The 19,618-nt window shown below is 47.1% G+C and overlaps 1 protein-coding gene across 3 annotated transcripts in view; it reads left to right on the forward strand.

Moving 5' to 3' along the window:
- LOC135528086 (nucleolar protein 4-like) overlaps positions 1–18,240 on the forward strand; it is a 159,144-nt gene extending 140,904 nt beyond the window's left edge. For 2 of the 3 annotated variants that reach the window (XM_064956882.1, XM_064956884.1), the window contains 6 exons: positions 5,438–5,796; positions 6,805–6,981; positions 7,750–7,938; positions 13,738–13,857; positions 14,057–14,261; positions 15,025–18,240. In XM_064956882.1, coding sequence (XP_064812954.1) covers positions 5,438–5,796; positions 6,805–6,981; positions 7,750–7,938; positions 13,738–13,857; positions 14,057–14,261; positions 15,025–15,248 — 1,274 coding nt within the window. In that variant the 3' untranslated portion in view covers positions 15,249–18,240. The remainder of the gene's footprint in view (positions 1–5,437; positions 5,797–6,804; positions 6,982–7,749; positions 7,939–13,737; positions 13,858–14,056; positions 14,262–15,024) is intronic. The other variant, XM_064956883.1, reaches the window with a different exon arrangement.
- Positions 18,241–19,618: the final 1,378 nt, after the last annotated feature.

Below are 19,618 nucleotides of genomic sequence, written 5' to 3' on the forward strand. Positions count from 1 at the left end.
GGAGAGAGAGTCAGGGATGGAGGGAGGCAGGGAGAGAGAGTCAGGGATGGAGGGAGGCAGGGGAGAGAGAGTCAGGGATGGAGGGAGGCAGGGAGAGAGAGTCAGGGATTGAGGGAGGCAGGGAGAGAGAGTCGGGGATGGAGGGAGGCAGGGAGAGAGAGTCGGGGATGGAGGGAGGCAGGGAGAGAGAGTCGGGGATGGAGGGAGGCAGGGAGAGAGAGTCAGGGATGGAGGGAGGCAGGGAGAGAGAGTCAGGGATGGAGGGAGGCAGGGAGAGAGAGTCAGGGATGGAGGGAGGCAGGGAGAGAGAGTCAGGGATGGAGGGAGGCAGGGAGAGAGAGTCAGGGATGGAGGGAGGCAGGGAGAGAGTCAGGGATGGAGGGAGGCAGGGAGAGAGAGTCAGGGATGGAGGGAGGCAGGGAGAGAGAGTCAGGGATGGAGGGAGGCAGGGAGAGAGAGTCAGGGATGGAGGGAGGCAGGGAGAGAGAGTCAGGGATGGAGGGAGGCAGGGAGAGAGAGTCAGGGATGGAGGGAGGCAGGGAGAGAGAGTCAGGGATGGAGGGAGGCAGGGATGGATTTATATTTTTCCAAGAAGGAGTAGTGATGTGCCTTTTTTTTACATGTATCCTCCATGCATATAGAATAGAAACAGACCTAGACCAAGATGTTCTATGTTGTCCTGATCACATTGGAGAGTGGGGAGAGATGCAGGTAGAGAAGAGCAGTGTTCAAAGCAGTGATGTCTCAAAATCAGCCCACTCTCAATGAAGAAACTGGTTCATCAGAGAGTATTACTGAGGTTAACACATTTCTCTCTCCACTCTCTCTCTCTCTCTCCCTCCTCTATTTCCATCTCTCCCTATATCTCTTTCTCTCTCTCTCTCTCTCTCTCTCTCTCAAACTTTCGAGGAAATTAGCGTAACTTGTTGCTCTGCTGTCCTCCTCTTTAAAAGCCACATTAGTCTTTGGTGGACAGAAAGTTCAGTGTGTGTGGTGTTGATACATAATGTCTGGTTAGGTTGGAGTGCAACACTGGCTGTTTCCCAAATGGTACCCTATTCCCAACATAGTGCACTACCTTTTAACAGGGCCTGTAGGGAATAGGGTACCATTTGGGACGTAACCCATATATGTTGCTTTTTGCCCCAAAACAGTGTGTCCTCCTATATCCTATTGACACTTCCCATGTTATTTCAAGGGCACTGACCACACTTGCTGTGTACGGTGTTTGTGGTCCTTGCTGCCTAGTAGCACAGTACATCGATGTACTGTAGCATTGTGTTGAGACTGGAGAGGTCATATTGACCACGCTGTGCTTCACACTGTGTACATTTCCACTGCCAAGGACAAGCAGAGACAGCCATGTTAACCCTGCTAGGATATTCCAGGTGCTGATAACACTATATTGCTGAGTTCCACATAGCATTTGACCAGGGCCAAAAGTAGTGTGTTATGTAAGGAATATAGAATGAGTCATTAGTAGACATTAAAGCTGTGGGTGGAGAAAGTAGAAGTGTCCTCTACATGACTTTAGCAGCTTGTCTGTCTGCACTCTGCATTCCTAGACTACCAATAGAACTAGTAGTCTGCCACGAAGTGGGGAATGAAACATCCTCTACTCTGTCTGGTCTCCCTCAACATGCATAGCCACTGTTATTCAGGGTTAAATGTACTGTCTGTGTGTGTTTGTCTTTACTGTACTATAACCCTATTTGTGTTACTCTGTCTGTCAGTCCGTCTGTCTTAGCATCTAGATCTTCAGTTGTGTATTCTGAGTAGATGAACCTACATGTTTGGTTTATATGGATAGGGACATAGCTTACAAATTCATTATAACATTAAACAATCATCTGATGCGTTGTGCCATCCATAGTGTGTATATCTTACCCTAATGTTCAACATTAGTCCCTAGATGGGTGCTGCTGACAGTACAGTACAGTACAGTACAGGGAGGATACAGTACAGTACAGGGAGGATACAGTACAGTACAGGGAGGATACAGTACAGTACAGGGAGGATACAGTACAGTACAGGGAGGATACAGTACAGTACAGGGAGGATACAGTACAGTACAGGGAGGATACAGTACAGTACAGGGAGGATACAGTACAGTACAGGGATACAGTACAGTACAGGGAGGATACAGTACAGTACAGGGAGGATACAGTACAGTACAGGGAGGATACAGTACAGTACAGGGAGGATACAGTACAGTACAGGGAGGATACAGTACAGGGAGGATACAGTACAGTACAGGGAGGATACAGTACAGTGATACAGTACAGTACAGGGAGGATACAGTACAGTACAGGGAGGATACAGTACAGTACAGGGAGGATACAGTACAGTACAGTGATACAGTACAGTACAGGGAGGATACAGTACAGTACAGGGAGGATACAGTACAGCACAGGGAGGATACAGTACAGTACAGGGAGGATACAGTACAGTACAGGGAGGATACAGTACAGTACAGGGAGGATACAGTACAGTGATACAGTACAGTACAGGGAGGATACAGTACAGTACAGGGAGGATACAGTACAGTCAGGATACAGTACAGTCAGGATACAGTACAGACAGGATACGGTACAGGGAGGATACAGTACCGGGAGTATACAGTACAGTACAGGGAGGATACAGTACAAGGAGGATACAATACAGGAAGGATACAGTAGAGTACAGGAAGGATACAGTAGAGTACAGGGAGGATACAGTACAGTACAGGCAGGATACAGTACAGTACAGGGGGGATACAGTATAGTACAGTCAGGATACAGTACAGTCAGGATACAGTACAGGCAGGATACAGTACAGACAGGATACGGTACAGGGAGGATACAGTACAGTACAGGGAGGGATACAGTACAGTACAGAAAGGATACAGTACAGTACAGAAAGGATACAGTACAGAAAACATACAGTACAGTACAGGGTGGATACAGTACAGTACAGTGCGGATGCAATACAGTAGAGGGAGGATACAGTACAGGGAGGATACAGTACAGTACAGTACAGGCAGGATACAGTACAGGGATGATACAGATACAGGGAGGATACAGATACAGGAAAGAGCTGGGTGTCGTGTGCCTTTAAGAACAGCAGAGGAGGGTGACTCCCCCAGCTGGCAACCATGGTCTTGCTGAGGGGGATTTGTGTTGAGCTGGCAGGAATTAGGCTGGCCTTATTCTCCATGCATGAATAGTTTTATACTCAAATAAATACACGCCGCCTGCCTCAATCCGCTGGCCTAACCCACCACCACCACAGCCTCTCTAACTGTCTCTCCCCCATCGCTCTCTCATTCTACTTTTCCATCATCTTCCTTTCCTGCCTTTTTGCTCTTCCCCTTCCTTCTCCCTCCCCTCCCCTCTCTTCTCTCCCTTTCTCTCAATCTCTCTTCATTCCTCTCAGCCTCCGCGTCTCGCTCCCTCCTCCCACTCTATCCCCCTCCTCTTGCTCTCCCTTGCTTCATACCCTCTCCTCTGTCCCTCTGTCTTTCTCTCCCTCTCCCTGACCTGCTCTCTACCCCCCCCCCTGACCTCCTTCCTAGTTCCTAGTCTCTCTATCCCCACACACTGGTCTCTACTCTCTGCCCATACCTTCCTCTACCATGGAATAACCCACTCTCTCTGATCCCTCTCTTGCCCACTTTCTAAACCTCTACCTCCTCACTATCCCTGCCCTTGTTTCTTCCCCACCTCCCCAAGCTCCCTTCCCTCCCCCCTCTCCCTTATCCCCCCCCCCCTCTCTTTCATTGACCTGCTCTATGGCTGTGGCTGTCTCTCCTCCTTTCCCCTCCCTCATTGGAGGCTTTGGAAAGCTGACCCCAATGCTGACCCCACTACACGCACGCTCTACAAATGCTACGTAGGCTTTAAGTCCAAATCTACACACACACACACACACACACACACAGACACACACACACACACTGGGAGAGGCACGTGAGCCCCTCTTAGTCCCACTCAGAGGGTTATGCATACAGTCCAGGCAGTGTGTCTGTGAGAATGGGAGTCTGTGTGATGAGGCCAAGCAGAGGTCCTTAGGCCCACCCCAACACCACTACACTGTACTGGAGGTGGTGGAGCACTGCTCTCAACTGTAGAGATACTACAGTCCCTCCAACTATTAGTCGTGTGTGTGTGTGTGTGTGTGTGTGTGTGTGTGTGTGTGTGTGTGTGTGTGTGTGTGTGTGTGTGTGTGTGTGTGTGTGTGTGTGTGTGTGTGTGTGTGTGTGTGTGTGTGTGACAGAGACAAGGAGGACTGTGGAAAACAAAAACACACAGGCCATCCATCAGCGTGGCTCAGTGGCAGAGCCATGCACTAAACAATCACTTATTTAGTAGCTGCCGCTGGTTGAGTTAAGAAGCTAGCTGCTCGCCACAGGCTGATGGATGGGAGGGCACCACTTTCTCTGGGGGGGAGAGAGGAGGGGAGGGATGTGTGTGTAGAGACAAGTAGACGAGCTGGGCTCATGGATGGCCAGACTTGGTGTTAGTTTACCTGGTTCTATGGTGTGCAGTGTTGTACTGTGTAGCCTACAGCGTACGACTGGGGTACAGAGGAGGTGGCGTTGCTATCCTCCCTGTGCTTCCCTCTCTCTACTCTCTAACCCGGAGTGCCCTGCTTTCATGAATAAGTATCACTGGCTGCCTTGGTACTGCTTGGATGGCTTTAATTAATTAACTCACAGCACCATAGCAAACGTCTCTGCCTGTCTCTCTGCCTGTCTCTCTGCCTGTCTCTCTGCCTGTCTCTCTGCCTGTCTCTCTGCCTGCCTGCTGCACCATGGCTGTAACACTACTGAGTGCACTATATAGTCACCACACTGAGTGTTCCATGGCCATTCTTCCATGGCCATTCATACTGACTCCAACAGCTCTCTCTACTGCTAATTGACGGTACTGACACACGGAGGCCTTGGCTGCGTAGAGGCCGGGATTCATACTCAAGGTGTGATGTAGGCTACACATTATATTTCCTGTCCCTCTATACATGTCTGGAGCTGGTGTTGTCTGATGATGATTCTACCAGTCTAACTGGTGTCAGTCCCTGTGTGTTTCCAGTGTGGTGTTGTCTGATGATGATTCTACCAGTCTAACTGGTGTCAGTCCCTGTGTGTTTCCAGTGTGGTGTTGTCTGATGATGATTCTACCAGTCTAACTGGTGTCAGTCCCTGTGTGTTTCCAGTGTGGTGTTGTCTGATGATGATTCTACCAGTCTAACTGGTGTCAGTCCCTGTGTTTCCAGTGTGGTGTTGTCTGATGATGATTCTACCAGTCTAACTGGTGTCAGTCCCTGTGTTTCCAGTGTGGTGTTGTCTGATGATGATTCTACCAGTCTAACTGGTGTCAGTCCCTGTGTGTTTCTAGTGTGGTGTTGTCTGATGATGATTCTACCAGTCTAACTGGTATCCGTCCCTGTGTTTCCACAGATGACTCATCCTCGGAGAGCGGTAGCGGGAACGGCATGCACACCATGACCCTTCCGTCTGCGTGCGGGGCGGCCCCGGGGTCTGAGAGGTGCATGGGGGGAACCCCCTACAGGAAAGTGGTAAACGGCAACAGGCCCTCGGTCCCGCTGGACTTCAGCACCACCTCCTCGTCCTCATCGTCCGAGGACCAACAGGCTCCAGTCAACCTGAGTGAGACCAGGCTGCCTGGGTCTGCCCTGATGGGCCCCTTCCAGCTCGACCCCCCAGACGAGCTGCGCAGGAAGTACCCCGTCAAGCCCCTCCCCCATGCCGCTGAGCTGCGCCTGGACAGAGACTCGATCAGGGACTATGGCAACAAGGTGGGGTCTTCTGCCCAGACCTGTGTCTGAAAATATTTTAAATACTTTAGCTGAGATTGCTTGAGTTTCCCTGGTGCAATGAACCAATAGAATAGGATGCAAAAGTGTAAGCCTCGCCCATCTGGCACTCCAGACAGACTTAAACCGATGGCAAAAGTATTTGAAAGTAGTATTTGACACCAGGTCTAATGGTGATATATTACACACAAAGTGATAATGTTGAGCAATGAGCCCACCAGGACAGTGTGAGTAACAGCTCAGTGTGCCTTTGTTATAGATGCCTACTGTCTTGCTATGACCGACTATGAAGGGTGAGGTCTGCACAAGAAGGTGCGGTTCATTGCCAGGGCATTGCACAAAGCTGAGAAGTTTCCATTGAGATCTCGCCAAACTGCAATAACATTTCCTGTGGATGGAGAATGAATAGACGCCATTTTGAGAACATTCTCAGTTCAGAATCCAAGACGTCAGTCTTGACTGTAAACCAGCAAGACAATGTGCATGAGAGCAGTGAGAGTTGCTGTGCCAGGAGAAGTAGCCTAGTTGTGCTGCTGTACTTGTGATGAACATCCATACAGGAGTCAGTGGAGGACAGTATGAAAGGAGAGAGGGGATAAAAGGTTCTTCTTCCCTGCCCTGGCTATTGAATGAGACACACTTCACCAGGCTCTGACAAAGCAGTGTTGTCCTTGAAAGCATCTTATTTGCCGCATTGGCAGGATCAGACAAATAGAACTGTTTAGCCACAACAACATCTAGCAGCGTTTTGTGCCTTCCTCATCATTGAGATTGTACCGGGTGCTTTCAATGTCACCTAGCATACAGACTGTCTGTGCTTATTCTCTCTGTGTGTGTGTGTGTGTGTGTGTGTGTGTGTGTGTGTGTGTGTGTGTGTGTGTGTGTGTGTGTGTGTGTGTGTGTGTGTGTGTGTGTGTGTGTGTGTGTGTGTGTGTGTGTGTGTGTGTGTGTGTGTGTTTTGATGTGTATGTGCACCTATATGTGTGACAGTCTCCTCAGTACAGCTCAGGAAGCTACGACTCATTGAAGATGGAGACATGTGCCGAGGACCTGACCGTGACCAGAGGTGTGGCGGCGGCAGACGACGATGACGACGATGATCACGACGACAGTGACAAGATCAACGACACAGAGGGCATGGACCCTGAGAGACTAAAGGCCTTCAACGTAAGAGCTGCTCTCACCTCAGCTCGACACACAGCGTGTGCCCATGCACACACACACACACCACACGTGCCCGAACACACACACACAATGAAATAGCTCCTCTCACCTTTACATGACCTTCACCTCACCTTTACATGACATTCACCTCACTTTTTCATGACCTTCACCTCACCTTTACATGACCTTCACCTCACCTTTACATGACCTTCACCTCACCTTTACATGACTTTCACCTCACCTTTACATGACCTTCACCTCACCTTTACATGACCTTCACCTCACCTTTACGTGACCTTCACCTCACCTTTACATGACCTTCACCTCACCTTTACGTGACCTTCACCTCACCTTTACATGACCTTCACCTCACCTTTACATGACCTTCACCTCACCTTTACATGACCTTCATCTCACCTTTACATGACCTTCACCTCACCTTTACGTGACCTTCACCTCACCTTTACATGACCTTCACCTCACCTTTACATGACCTTCATCTCACCTTTACATGACCTTCACCTCACCTTTACGTGACCTTCACCTCACCTTTACATGACCTTCACCTCACCTTTACATGACCTTCACCTCACCTTTACGTGACCTTCACCTCACCTTTACATGACCTTCATCTCACCTTTACATGACCTTCATCTCACCTTTACATGACCTTCATCTCACCTTTACATGACCTTCACCTCAGGAACACTGGAAGCAGCAGAGCAGACACACACCTTTTTTTCTACAGGACTTTTGTCATCTTCTTTTTAGATGTTTGTGCGTCTGTTTGTGGATGAGAACCTGGACCGCATGGTGCCCATCTCAAAGCAGCCCAAGGAGAAGATCCAGGCCATCATTGAGTCGTGTAGCCGCCAGTTCCCAGAGTTCGAGCTGCGTGCTCGCAAGCGTATCCGCACCTACCTCAAATCCTGCCGCCGAATGAAGAAGAACGGCATGGAGGTACGTACAACATCTATCATCCCTCCATCTCCCTCTCACATTCCTACTCTCTTTCATCCCTCCATCTCTGTCTCTCTCATTCCTACTCTCTTTCATCCCTCCATCTCTGTCTCTCTCATTCCTACTCTTTCATCCCTCCATCTCTGTCTCTCTCTCATTCCTACTCTCTTTCATCCCTCCATCTCTGTCTCTCTCATTCCTACTCTTTCATCCCTCCATCTCTGTCTCTCTCATTCCTACTCTTTCATCCCTCCATCTCTGTCTCTCTCTCATTCCTACTCTTTCATCCCTCCATCTCTGTCTCTCTCTCATTCCTACTCTCTTTCATCCCTCCATCTCTGTCTCTCTCTCATTCCTTCTCTCTTTCATCCCTCCATCTCTGTCTCTCTCTCATTCCTACTCTTTCATCCCTCCATCTCTGTCTCTCTCTCATTCCTACTCTCTTTCATCCCTCCATCTCTGTCTCTCTCATTCCTACTCTTTCATCCCTCCATCTCTCTCTCATTCCTACTCTTTCATCCCTCCATCTCTGTCTCTCTCATTCCTACTCTTTCATCCCTCCATCTCTGTCTCTCTCTCATTCCTACTATTTCATCCCTCCATCTCTCTCACATTCCTACTCTTTCATTCCTCTATCTCTGTCTCTCTCTCATTCCTACTCTTTCATCCCTCCATCTCTGTCTCTCTCTCATTCCTACTCTTTCATCCCTCCATCTCTGTCTCTCTCACATTCCTACTCTCTTTCATCCCTCCATCTCTGTCTCTCACATTCCTACTCTCTTTCATCCCTCCATCTGTCTCTCTCTCATTCCTACTCTCTTTCATCCCTCCCATCTCTGTTTCTCTCTCATTCCTACTCTTTCATCCCTCCATCTGTCTCTCTCATTCCTACTCTCTTTCATCCCTCCATCTCTGTCTCTCTCTCATTCCTACTCTCTTTCATCTCTCCATCTCTGTCTCTCTCTCATTCCTACTCTTTCATCCCTCTATCTCTGTCTCTCTCTCATTCCTACTCTTTCATCCCTCCATCTGTCTCTCTCTCATTCCTACTCTTTCATCCCTCCATCTCTCTCTCATTCCTACTCTTTCATCCCTCCATGTCTGTCTCTCTCTCATTCCTACTCTTTCATCCCTCATCCATCTCTGTCTTTCTCTCATTCCTACTCTTTCATCCCTCCATCTGTCTCTCTCTCATTCCCACTCTTTCATCCCTCCATCTGTCTCTCTCTCATTCCTACTCTTTCATCCCTCCATCTGTCTCTCTCACATTCCTACTCTCTTTCATCCCTCCATCTGTCTCTCTCATTCTTACTCGCTTTCATCCCTCCATCTGTTTCTCTCTCATTCCTACTCACTTTCATCCCTCCATCTCTGTCTCTCTCATTCCTACTCTCTTTCATCCCTCCATCTCTGTCTCTCTCACATTCCTACTCTCTTTCATCCCTCCATCTGTTTCTCTCTCATTCTTACTCGTTTCATCCCTCCATCTCTGTTTCTCTCTCATTCCTACTCTCTTTCATCCCTCCATCTCTGTCTCTCTCACATTCCTACTCTCTTTCATCCCTCCATCTCTGTCTCTCTCATTCCTACTCTTTCATGCCTGCATCTCTGTCTCTCTCTCATTCCTACTTGCTTTCATCCCTCTATCTCTGTCTCTCTCTCATTCCTGCTCTCTTTCATCCCTCCATCTCTGTCTCTCTCTCATTCCTACTCTTTCATCCCTCCATCTCTGTCTCTCTCACATTCCTACTCTCTTTCATCCCTCCATCTCTGTCTCTCACTTTCCTACTCTCTTTCATCCCTCCATCTGTCTCTCTCTCATTCCTACTCTCTTTCATCCCTCCATCTGTCTCTCTCTCATTCCTACTCTCTTTCATCCCTCCCATCTCTGTTTCTTTCTCATTCCTACTCTTTCATCCCTCCATCTCTGTCTCTCTCTCATTCCTACTCTTTCATCCCTCCATCTCTGTCTCTCTCTCATTCCTACTCTTTCATCCCTCCATCTGTCTCATTCCTACTCTCTCATCCCTCCATCTGTCTCTCTCATTCCTACTCTTTCATCCCTTCATCTCGGTCTCTCTCTCATTCCTACTCTTTCATCCCTCCATCTCTGTCTCTCTCATTCCTACTCTTTCATCCCTCCATCTCTGTCTCTCTCTCATTCCTACTCTTTCATCCCTCCATCTGTCTCTCTCTCATTTCTACTATTTCATCCCTCCATGTCTGTCTCTCTCTCATTCCTACTCTTTCATCCCTCATCTGTCTCTCTCTCATTCTTACTCTTTCATCCCTCCATCTGTCTCTCTCTCATTCCTACTCTTTCATCCCTCCATGTCTGTCTCTCTCTCATTCCTACTCTTTCATCCCTCCATCTGTCTCTCTCTCATTCCTACTCTTTCATCCCTCCATCTCTGTCTCTCTCTCATTCCTACTCTTTCATCCCTCCATGTCTGTCTCTCTCATTCTTACTTGCTTTCATCCCTCCATCTCTGTCTCTCTCTCATTCCTACTCTTTCATCCCTCCATCTCTGTCTCTCTCTCATTCCTACTCTTTCATCCCTCCATCTGTCTCTCTCATTCCTACTCTTTCATCCCTCCATCTGTCTCTCTCACATTCCTACTCTCTTTCATCCCTCCATCTGTCTCTCTCATTCCTACTCGCTTTCATCCTTCCATCTCTGTCTCTCTCATTCCTACTCTCTTTCATCCCTCCATCTGTTTCTCTCTCATTCCTACTCTTTCATCCCTCCATCTCTGTCTCTCTCTCATTCCTACTCTCTTTCATCCCTCCATCTCTGTCTCTCTTTCCTCCCTCCATCTCTCTCATTCCTACTCTCTTTCATCCCTCCATCTCTGTCTCATTCCTACTCTCTTTCATCCCTCCATCACTGTCTCTCTCATTCCTACTCTCTTTCATCTCTCCATCTGTGTCTCTTTCACATTCCTACTCGCTTTCATCCCTCCATCTCTGTTTCTCTCTCATTCCCTCTCTTTCATCCCTCCATCTCTGTCTCTCTTTCCTCCCTCCATCTCTCTCATTCCTACTCTATTTCATCCCTCCATCTCTGTCTCATTCCTACTCTCTTTCATCCCTCCATCTCTGTCTCTCTCTCATTCCTACTCTCTTTCATCCCTCCATCTCTGTCTCTCTCATTCCTACTCTCTTTCATCTCTCCATCTGTGTCTCTTTCACATTCCTACTCGCTTTCATCCCTCCATCTCTGTTTCTCTCTCATTTCTACTCTTTCATCCCTCCATCTGTCTCTCTCACATTCCTACTCTCTTTCATCCCTCCATCTGTCTCTCTCATTCTTACTCGCTTTCATCCCTCCATCTCTGTTTCTCTCTCATTCCTACTCTTTCATCCCTCCATCTCTGTCTCTCTCTCATTCCTACTCTCTTTCATCCCTCCATCTCTGTCTCTCTTTCCTCCCTCCATCTCTCTCATTCCTACTCTCTTTCATCCCTCCATCTCTGTCTCATTCCTACTCTCTTTCATCCCTCCATCTCTGTCTCTCTCATTCCTACTCTCTTTCATCCCTCCATCTCTGTCTCTCTCTCATTCCTACTCTCTTTCATCCCTCTGTCTCTGTCTCATTCTTACTCTCTGTCATCCCTCCGTCTCTGTCTCATTCCTACTCTCTTTCATCCCTCCGTCTCTCTCTCATTCCTACTCTTTCATCCATCCATCTGTCTCTCTCTCATTCCTCCTCTTTCATCCCTCCATCTCTCTCTCTCTCATTCCTACTTTTTCATCCCTCCATCTCTGTCTCTCTCATTCCTACTCTCTTTCATCCCTCCATCTCTGTCTCTCACATTCCTACTCTCTTTCATCCCTCCATCTGTCTCTCTCTCATTCCTACTCTCTTTCATCCCTCCATCTGTCTCTCTCTCATTCCTACTCTCTTTCATCCCTCCATCTCTGTCTCTCTTTCCTCCCTCCATCTCTCTCATTCCTACTCTCTTTCATCCCTCCATCTCTGTCTCATTCCTACTCTCTTTCATCCCTCCATCTCTGTCTCTCTCATTCCTACTCTCTTTCATCCCTCCATCTCTGTCTCTCTCATTCCTACTCTCTTTCATCCCTCCATCTCTGTCTCTCTCTCATTCCTACTCTCTTTCATCCCTCTGTCTCTGTCTCATTCTTACTCTCTGTCATCCCTCCGTCTCTGTCTCATTCCTACTCTCTTTCATCCCTCCGTCTCTCTCTCATTCCTACTCTTTCATCCATCCATCTGTCTCTCTCTCATTCCTCCTCTTTCATCCCTCCATCTCTCTCTCTCATTCCTACTTTTTCATCCCTCCATCTCTCTCTCTCTCATTCCTACTCTCTTTCATCCCTCCATCTCTGTCTCTCACATTCCTACTCTCTTTCATCCCTCCATCTGTCTCTCTCTCATTCCTACTCTCTTTCATCCCTCCATCTGTCTCTCTCTCATTCCTACTCTCTTTCATCCCTCCATCTGTCTCTCTCTCATTCCTACTCTCTTTCATCTCTCCATCTGTTTCTCTCTCATTCCTACTCTCTTTCATCCCTCCATCTCTGTCTCTCTCTCATTCCTACTCTCTTTCATCCCTCCATCTCTGTCTCTCTTTCATCCCTCCATCTCTCACATTCCTACTCTCTTTCATCCCTCCATCTCTGTCTCTCATTCCTACTCTCTTTCATCTCTCCATCTGTTTCTCTCTCATTCCTACTCTCTTTCATCTCTCCATCTGTCTCTCTCTCATTCCTACTTGCTTTCATCCCTCCATCTCTGTCTTTATCTCATTCCTACTCTTTCATCCCTCCATCCCTGTCTCTCTCTCATTCCTCATTCTGTGTGTGGCTGGTCTAAATGTACCATACCTATCTAGCCTCTCACTCTCATCCCTCACTCTCTCATGGTCCTGTGTGTGGCTGGTCTGGTAGCCATTTGCCCTCTCCCCCAACATCCCCCATGTATAGACGATGTCTGGGCTCTGTCTAGCAACAGTACTCCCATAGGATTCATCATCATTGATTTTTTTTTGCTGGTTTGTATCACCATTGGTTCTTAAGTCAGGATATAATACTTTTGTTTTAGTTCCTTACCTAGTAAAATATTCTGTTGAAAATGTAGTCAGTGCTCACGTGCTTGTTTAGGAATGAGACTATCAAGTAAAACTTAATCTATAAGAGATGAGTTGGAAACTCTTTGTAATGAGCAGGTGCATCTGAAAATGTTTTATTAGTGTTATATATGCTCTTTACTGCCCCCCTGTGGTCAATGGGCTCTTTAATGCCCTCCTGTGATCAATGGGCTCTTTACTGCCCCCATGTGGTCAATGGGCTCATTACTGCGCCCCCCCTGTGGTCAATGGGCTCTTTAATGCCCTCCTGTGGTCAATGAGCTCTTTACTGCCCCCATGTGGTCAATGGGTTCTTTATTGCCCTCCTGTGGTCAATGGGTTCTTTATTGCCCTCCTGTGGTCAATGGGTTCTTTATTGCCCTCCTGTGGTCAATGGATTCTTTATTACCCCCGTGTGGTCAATGGGTTCTTTATTGCCCCACTGTGGTCAATGGGTTCTTTATTGCCCCACTGTTGTCAATGGGTTCTTTTCACACAATGTTGGGATATTCACATTATGGTGCCTACTGTGTACACACTACTGTATGCAGTGTTGATTATTCTGGCAAGAATTCAAGCAAAGCATAACTGTCTATTCTTAAGCAAACTGCAGACAGTAATGGCTATAACAAGCATTATTCAACCTTAAAAAGGGTACTTTGCTCTGATGTGGGGATGAATTTGTGCTGATTGTTTCTCCCCTGCTAGACACGACCCACCCCACCTCACCTCACCTCAGCCATGGCTGAGAACATCCTGGCAGCCGCCTGCGAGAGCGAGACACGCAAGGCTGCCAAGAGGATGCGGCTGGATGTCTACCAGGCACATGTGAGTGCTCTGTGTGTGTGTGTGTGTGTGTGTGTGTGTGTGTGTGTGTGTGTGTGTGTGTGTGTGTGTGTGTGTTCTCAGGTGGGTGGATGTACTGTTTTTTTTTCCAATGGCCACTGGCGAAGTCTGTTCTTCTGAACCTTGAGTATATTATATACTTGGAAGTGGGACTGAACTCTCTCATCTCGTCTCCCCCCAGGAGGACCAGATAGCACTTGACAAGCCCAGTTCTCGCGAGCCAGCCTCCCTGGCCCACTCTGCCTACTCCCTGGCCACCTCAGCCTACTCCCAGGACCAGCTCTACATCAACGGTGGGCTCAACTACAGTTACCGTGGTTACGGGGGCCTGGGAGCAAGCATGCAACACCCTGTCTCCTTGACAACCGCCACTGCTCAGAGCAACGGTGAGAGAGGATGCTTCACATCTTTGATTGACCAGCGAATGGCATCTTAGAGTAGCAGCATACCTTAGCTTACCTGAAGTATGCAGCTTGTACTGTATGTAGCAGCATACCTTAGCTTACCTGAAGCATGCTGCTTGTACTGTAGCAGCATACCTTAGCTTACCTGAAGCATGCTGCTTGTACTGCAGCAGCATACCTTAGCTTACCTGAAGCATGCTGCTTGTACTGTAGCAGCATACCTTAGCTTACCTGAAGCATGCTGCTTGTACTGTAGCAGCATACCTTAGCTTACCTGAAGCATGCTGCTTGTACTGTAGCAGCATACCTTAGCTTACCTGAAGCATGCTGCTTGTACTGCAGCAGCATACCTTAGCTTACCTGAAGCATGCTGCTTGTACTGTAGCAGCATACCTTAGCTTACCTGAAGCATGCTGCTTGTACTGTAGCAGCATACCTTAGCTTACCTGAAGCATGCTGCTTGTACTGTAGCAGCATACCTTAGCTTACCTGAAGCATGCTGCTTGTACTGCAGCAGCAGCACTGGCCTAGTTAAGAATGGACTGAGATGGATTGAAACATATTGAGAATGAGAAATCAATTCCATATTTAAATCATGCCCTTATTTGGACGTAGCAAACATTTACAAACATACAGGTGGAACTCATCTAAAATATATGTCCTACTGTGGATAAGAATGCATATTTACAATTTCTAAGAGGTACATTTGTAGTAAAATGCCCACAATAAGTGTGTTTTTCCCCAGGTCCTACTGACCTCAGCATGAAGTCCCTGGTGTCCAACTCGTCATCGGCCAGCTCCAACAGCCACGGGCGGAGCGGTGGCGGCGGAGGGAGCGGGGCCTCGGCACAGCTCAGCCCCACGGAGATCACAGCCGTGCGTCAGCTCATCGCCGGCTACCGCGAATCAGCCGCCTTCCTGCTCCGCTCGGCCGACGAGCTGGAGACCCTGATCCTGCAGCAGAACTGAGATGAAAACCTCCATCTCCCCCCGACTCCCTCCTCCCTCTCTCACTCCAACTCTCCCACACGAACCCTAACTAACCGACCAACCACTCTCGCACTCAGCAGATCCATCCGTCCGTGATTCGTCCTCCTCCACCAGCCTTTACATTCTCCTCATCGCCAGGAAAAGAAGGCATGCAACAGCGCTACCTTCCTCTAGTCTAATAATCCAAACCCTCTTGATTGTTTTAGCATTAGTGCGTGGAGAGAGAGAGCACTGTCTGTGACCTCTTTGGAACAGCGTTTCTCCCTCTCTTCAACCACCTGTAAAGGATTGCGCTCCCTCCCATTCATAACGGCTCTCCCTCACTCCCACAGCTCTGTGGAAAGAAGAGGGATGACACAGAGAGTCGGAAATGAGTCTACCTAGTGTGGGGGAGAGAGTGGTGGGCTGGTGCACTGGAGAACACTGAAGGGTTGTGCTGTAAGGAGAGAAGAGCTCCCCCTTGTGTAAGAATAAAATAAGTGGATCCTTTTTGTGTGCCAGGAAGCTCTATGTGCTGCAGTACACAGATCCCCTAAACAACCTCGCCCTCCCCAATAACAATGAAAGCGAGACTCCCTGATTAGTACAAAGAAAATTTGTACAAAAAATGATTAGTCCAAAAGATATTCTAGAGGTTTTGTCGAAGCCTGTAGAATATTTACGTTTGTTTGGCACCGGTCCGAGCTACTGAAAAGGGGTGTTGACTGATCTGAAAGAGAGCACTAACTATAAGACCCTGAACCACTTTGTTCATGAACAGAGGCTAAGGAAGAAGACTGGGGGAAAAATGTTAAAAGAGAGACGCGCTCGCTGTAAATAAGCTCTCTGTGTCCTAAAGCACTTTCCCCTGATTCAGACCTCACCGACCCGTTGAGTAATAAAGACCGCGATGTCCCGGGAGCAACACTTTAACTTATGCATTATGGAGACGCCATCTTTTCCACATGGAAATACCTCAGATCTACCAACCGTTTTAGTACTTCATTCATACTGGGTGCCGTTATCATACAACGCTCACCAGTTACTACCTGATGTGTTCAGTGTTTTCAAAGACCTGCAGGAAGCAACCATTTCAAGAAGAATAAATATTGTAACTATAGTTCAAATTCTATCCCAAACAAAGTATTGTTTGTCCCGTTATTTGTGTAATGTATATATTCAGTCCATCATTGATTCTAGAAGCATCAGTAAAGTGAAGGACTGGGGGCAAAAGGAAGTATGTTCTGTGGGAGACTGAACCTCTCCGAAGGTAGCTGGAGATGTTTTTCCAGAGGCCTCCATGTTTTCCACCCCCTTGGTGGCTCGTTGCTCCCTCATCAATTCCAGGTTTTGGTTTGTCCCGATCTGGTTGTCAACACTCATCACTCGATGATACCGTCTCTTCTGGGTCTGGTTCTGCATTCCTCTCTCTAACCTACCCCCTCCTCCGGACCTATACCCCCCACCCCCTTCTCCCCCCTGACCTTACCTGAGCTCCGTCCAGCTTAGTTCTGGACCTTGGTTCTGGGAGGAATTCTGTATTTCTTTGTCTATTGACTCTTTGAGATGGCCATTAATCCACGCTGCTGCTACTATATGGACCGGACTTTTGCCACAGACCTATAACCTCAAGTCAGGACGCCAGCCTCCTGCACAACCAGAGCACCTCAAGACAACAACACAAACAAAAAGAAGCAAAAACTACTCGAGACGGATAAGAGACAAAAATGTAATTTTTGAAAACGACATGCCATCCCAGTCAGTTGCTTCTCTCTGCTACTAGGCACTCTGGTTGATATTTTTGTTCTTTCATAAGGCTGTGTTGTTTTTACATTAACTTTTTTCCTTTGTAGTTTTCTTCGTGAGTTTGAACCTCTGGAGGCATAAAAGGATCAATGTGCTTCTCTTGCAGCCACTCACAAGGGTGATCTGGGCCTATCTATCTTACTCTACAATGTGTGGCCAAATCTGTGAGGTTTGTACCTTTTTAGAATGAGAGAAAAAAATGCTAAATGTTTCTTCAAGAGGCAAGCCTGAAGGGGCTCTGTGTCACTGTAATTTGCTCCCTTTTGCACACTGAAGCAACATAAATCTGTGACGAAGGCCCTGCTTGTTCAGGTCTCCATCTTGCACTGGCGAGGTGTGTCCTACTAAAGGAAAGAGGAAGAGTGTCGCAATGCAGTTGATAATCATCACATTCCTGGGCCTTGACTGCATAGTGTTAATGAAAAGAGGCTGAGCCCAAAGTGTGAGTTGTACCACGCATCACATACCACCACCTCTATTGTGTAAATGAAAGCCATTGATTTAGGTGCACTAGCTCCGTGGCCTGTGAGAGGTCATGTCTAGAAGGGATTCCCCTAATGTCAAAGTGATGTCAAAACATAGATATTCGAGTCACATCAGGGAGAATTTTTGCATTTTAGCTAACCCTAACTATTTTCCTAACCTTAACCTGCTGCATAAGTTCTCCTAACCTGCTATGAAAAGTCACAAATGACATTAGCGGTATCCCTTCTAGTCAAGACCCCTGTGAGAGATTGAATGGAGCACTGGGCTCACTGGCAACACTCTGAACCACAGAACAACACCTTGATTTATCCTACTAGCATACATGTGCAATGTCAAATCTCATCTCCATAATGAGTACAAAATGATTAAGAAAACTTTTTTTTATTTTTAATGTTATGAAAATAGTATGCCTAGATAGAAAGTAGAAAATGAAGTCCAATAAGTCCTCTTTATCTCAGAGCAAGCTCTTGATTGAATCTGCTTAGTGGGTAAAAAAAAATGAAAAACACAAGAGAAATATGCAAAATGACCAGTCAAGAGGAAACCCCCTCACTGTGTTCTCTCTCAATGTGGCTTTGATGGCTTCAAAATGTGTTTTCTGATTAGTATCGCCCTCATTTCTGCGGATCCACCCTTCACTCTGCTGCCCTGAGGTCTTGTGCTACAATTCTCTCAGTACAGTAGATGAATATGACGGGGGGGGGGGCTAGAATTAACTTAGAAGGGGATTCTCTTCATTCTTATTCACTTCAGTCTTAAAACTGCCTTTTTTTGCCACTGCAGGTTTGAGGTTTCAAAGGATTGCCAGACAAGTAGTACACGCAGTGCTGTGGCCAAACTGTACATAGTGCTGTAATTTATGATGTTACAGAGCAGTTGCTAGAGACAGTTCTGCTGTCCTCTGTATTTCCCTACTACCCCAGGCCAACACAGAGCGATGGATGGATCCTACCTCTTTAGAAAGGACCAGTTGAGCGCTGCTGAATTTTGTAATGTCACACAACGTCTGCTATATAGTTAAGAGGGGGGAAAAAAAGAAGAAGATTGTGAAAGTTATGCATTTGTAATATAGACGAGGGACAATGAAATGTATCTCTAAGAAGGTGGTAAGAGATTATATAGTAAAGCTCTCGCTAAATACTCCTCCCTCGTCCTCCATTTGCACCTCTGGGGTTTGCTCTAGTTTCTCACATACGTTAAGAAAACATACTGTAAAAATAGGCAAAAGACAATCTTGGAAATATGTAACTTGCTCACTGTTTAATTTCCATTCCTTTCTGTGTGCAGCTATTGTATATAGTGCGTCTTGGAGTATTTTAGCCATAATCACAGCATTCTTACTCAAACTTCTGGCTCCTTAACGGCGGTGGAGCGCTCATAGTGACCCACTGTCGATACACATTTTCTATTTTTATTATTATTTTATACATATTTTGTAGTGCAAGTCAGTGGTATTATCAAATAATATTTTGTACAATACCAACATCTCAAGTGAAGTTACTCTGTATGCCTATACTGTACATTCCAAACAAGGATGTCAACACGTTTAACAACCGACCTGACCAGCTTCACGTTTAGTGATCTGACCTCTGTGCTCAACACAAAACCCACACCCTAACAAATGCTTGAGGGAGTGCTCTCTGTTAAGATTAGCACGGTTGGCCTTGTGATTAGCTTCAAACATGTTGTTGATTGGAGCCATGATTATTCTCCTGCTTAGGGCCAACAAGACTTGACATGCCAGAGAACGTGCCAACCGAGCACAGACCAAGTTTGCAACCTTAGCCATGACCTTCATGAAACTCCCCCTCTCAGACTACTGCATGTATCTCTCCCCCTGGGAATGCTATGCAGTAGTGTCAGCACTTCAGTGAAGGGGCAGTGTTTTGAGTGTGAGAAAGGTGTGATTCCCTTAACCCTGATCATACTGTTTTAAGCGCAAACTGACATTGGACCTCAATGACTTTACAAATGTCCCCCCCCCCAACAGAGATGGTTCCACTCAGACAGGAGCAAAAATATGTGTGGTGCTGGTCAGGGTACTGCAAAAGGACACACATTTTAAAACAAATATCTGC

The sequence above is a fragment of the Oncorhynchus masou genome, chromosome 33 (genome assembly GCF_036934945.1).
Source record: "Oncorhynchus masou masou isolate Uvic2021 chromosome 33, UVic_Omas_1.1, whole genome shotgun sequence".
NCBI classification, from domain to species: Eukaryota; Metazoa; Chordata; class Actinopteri; order Salmoniformes; family Salmonidae; genus Oncorhynchus; species Oncorhynchus masou.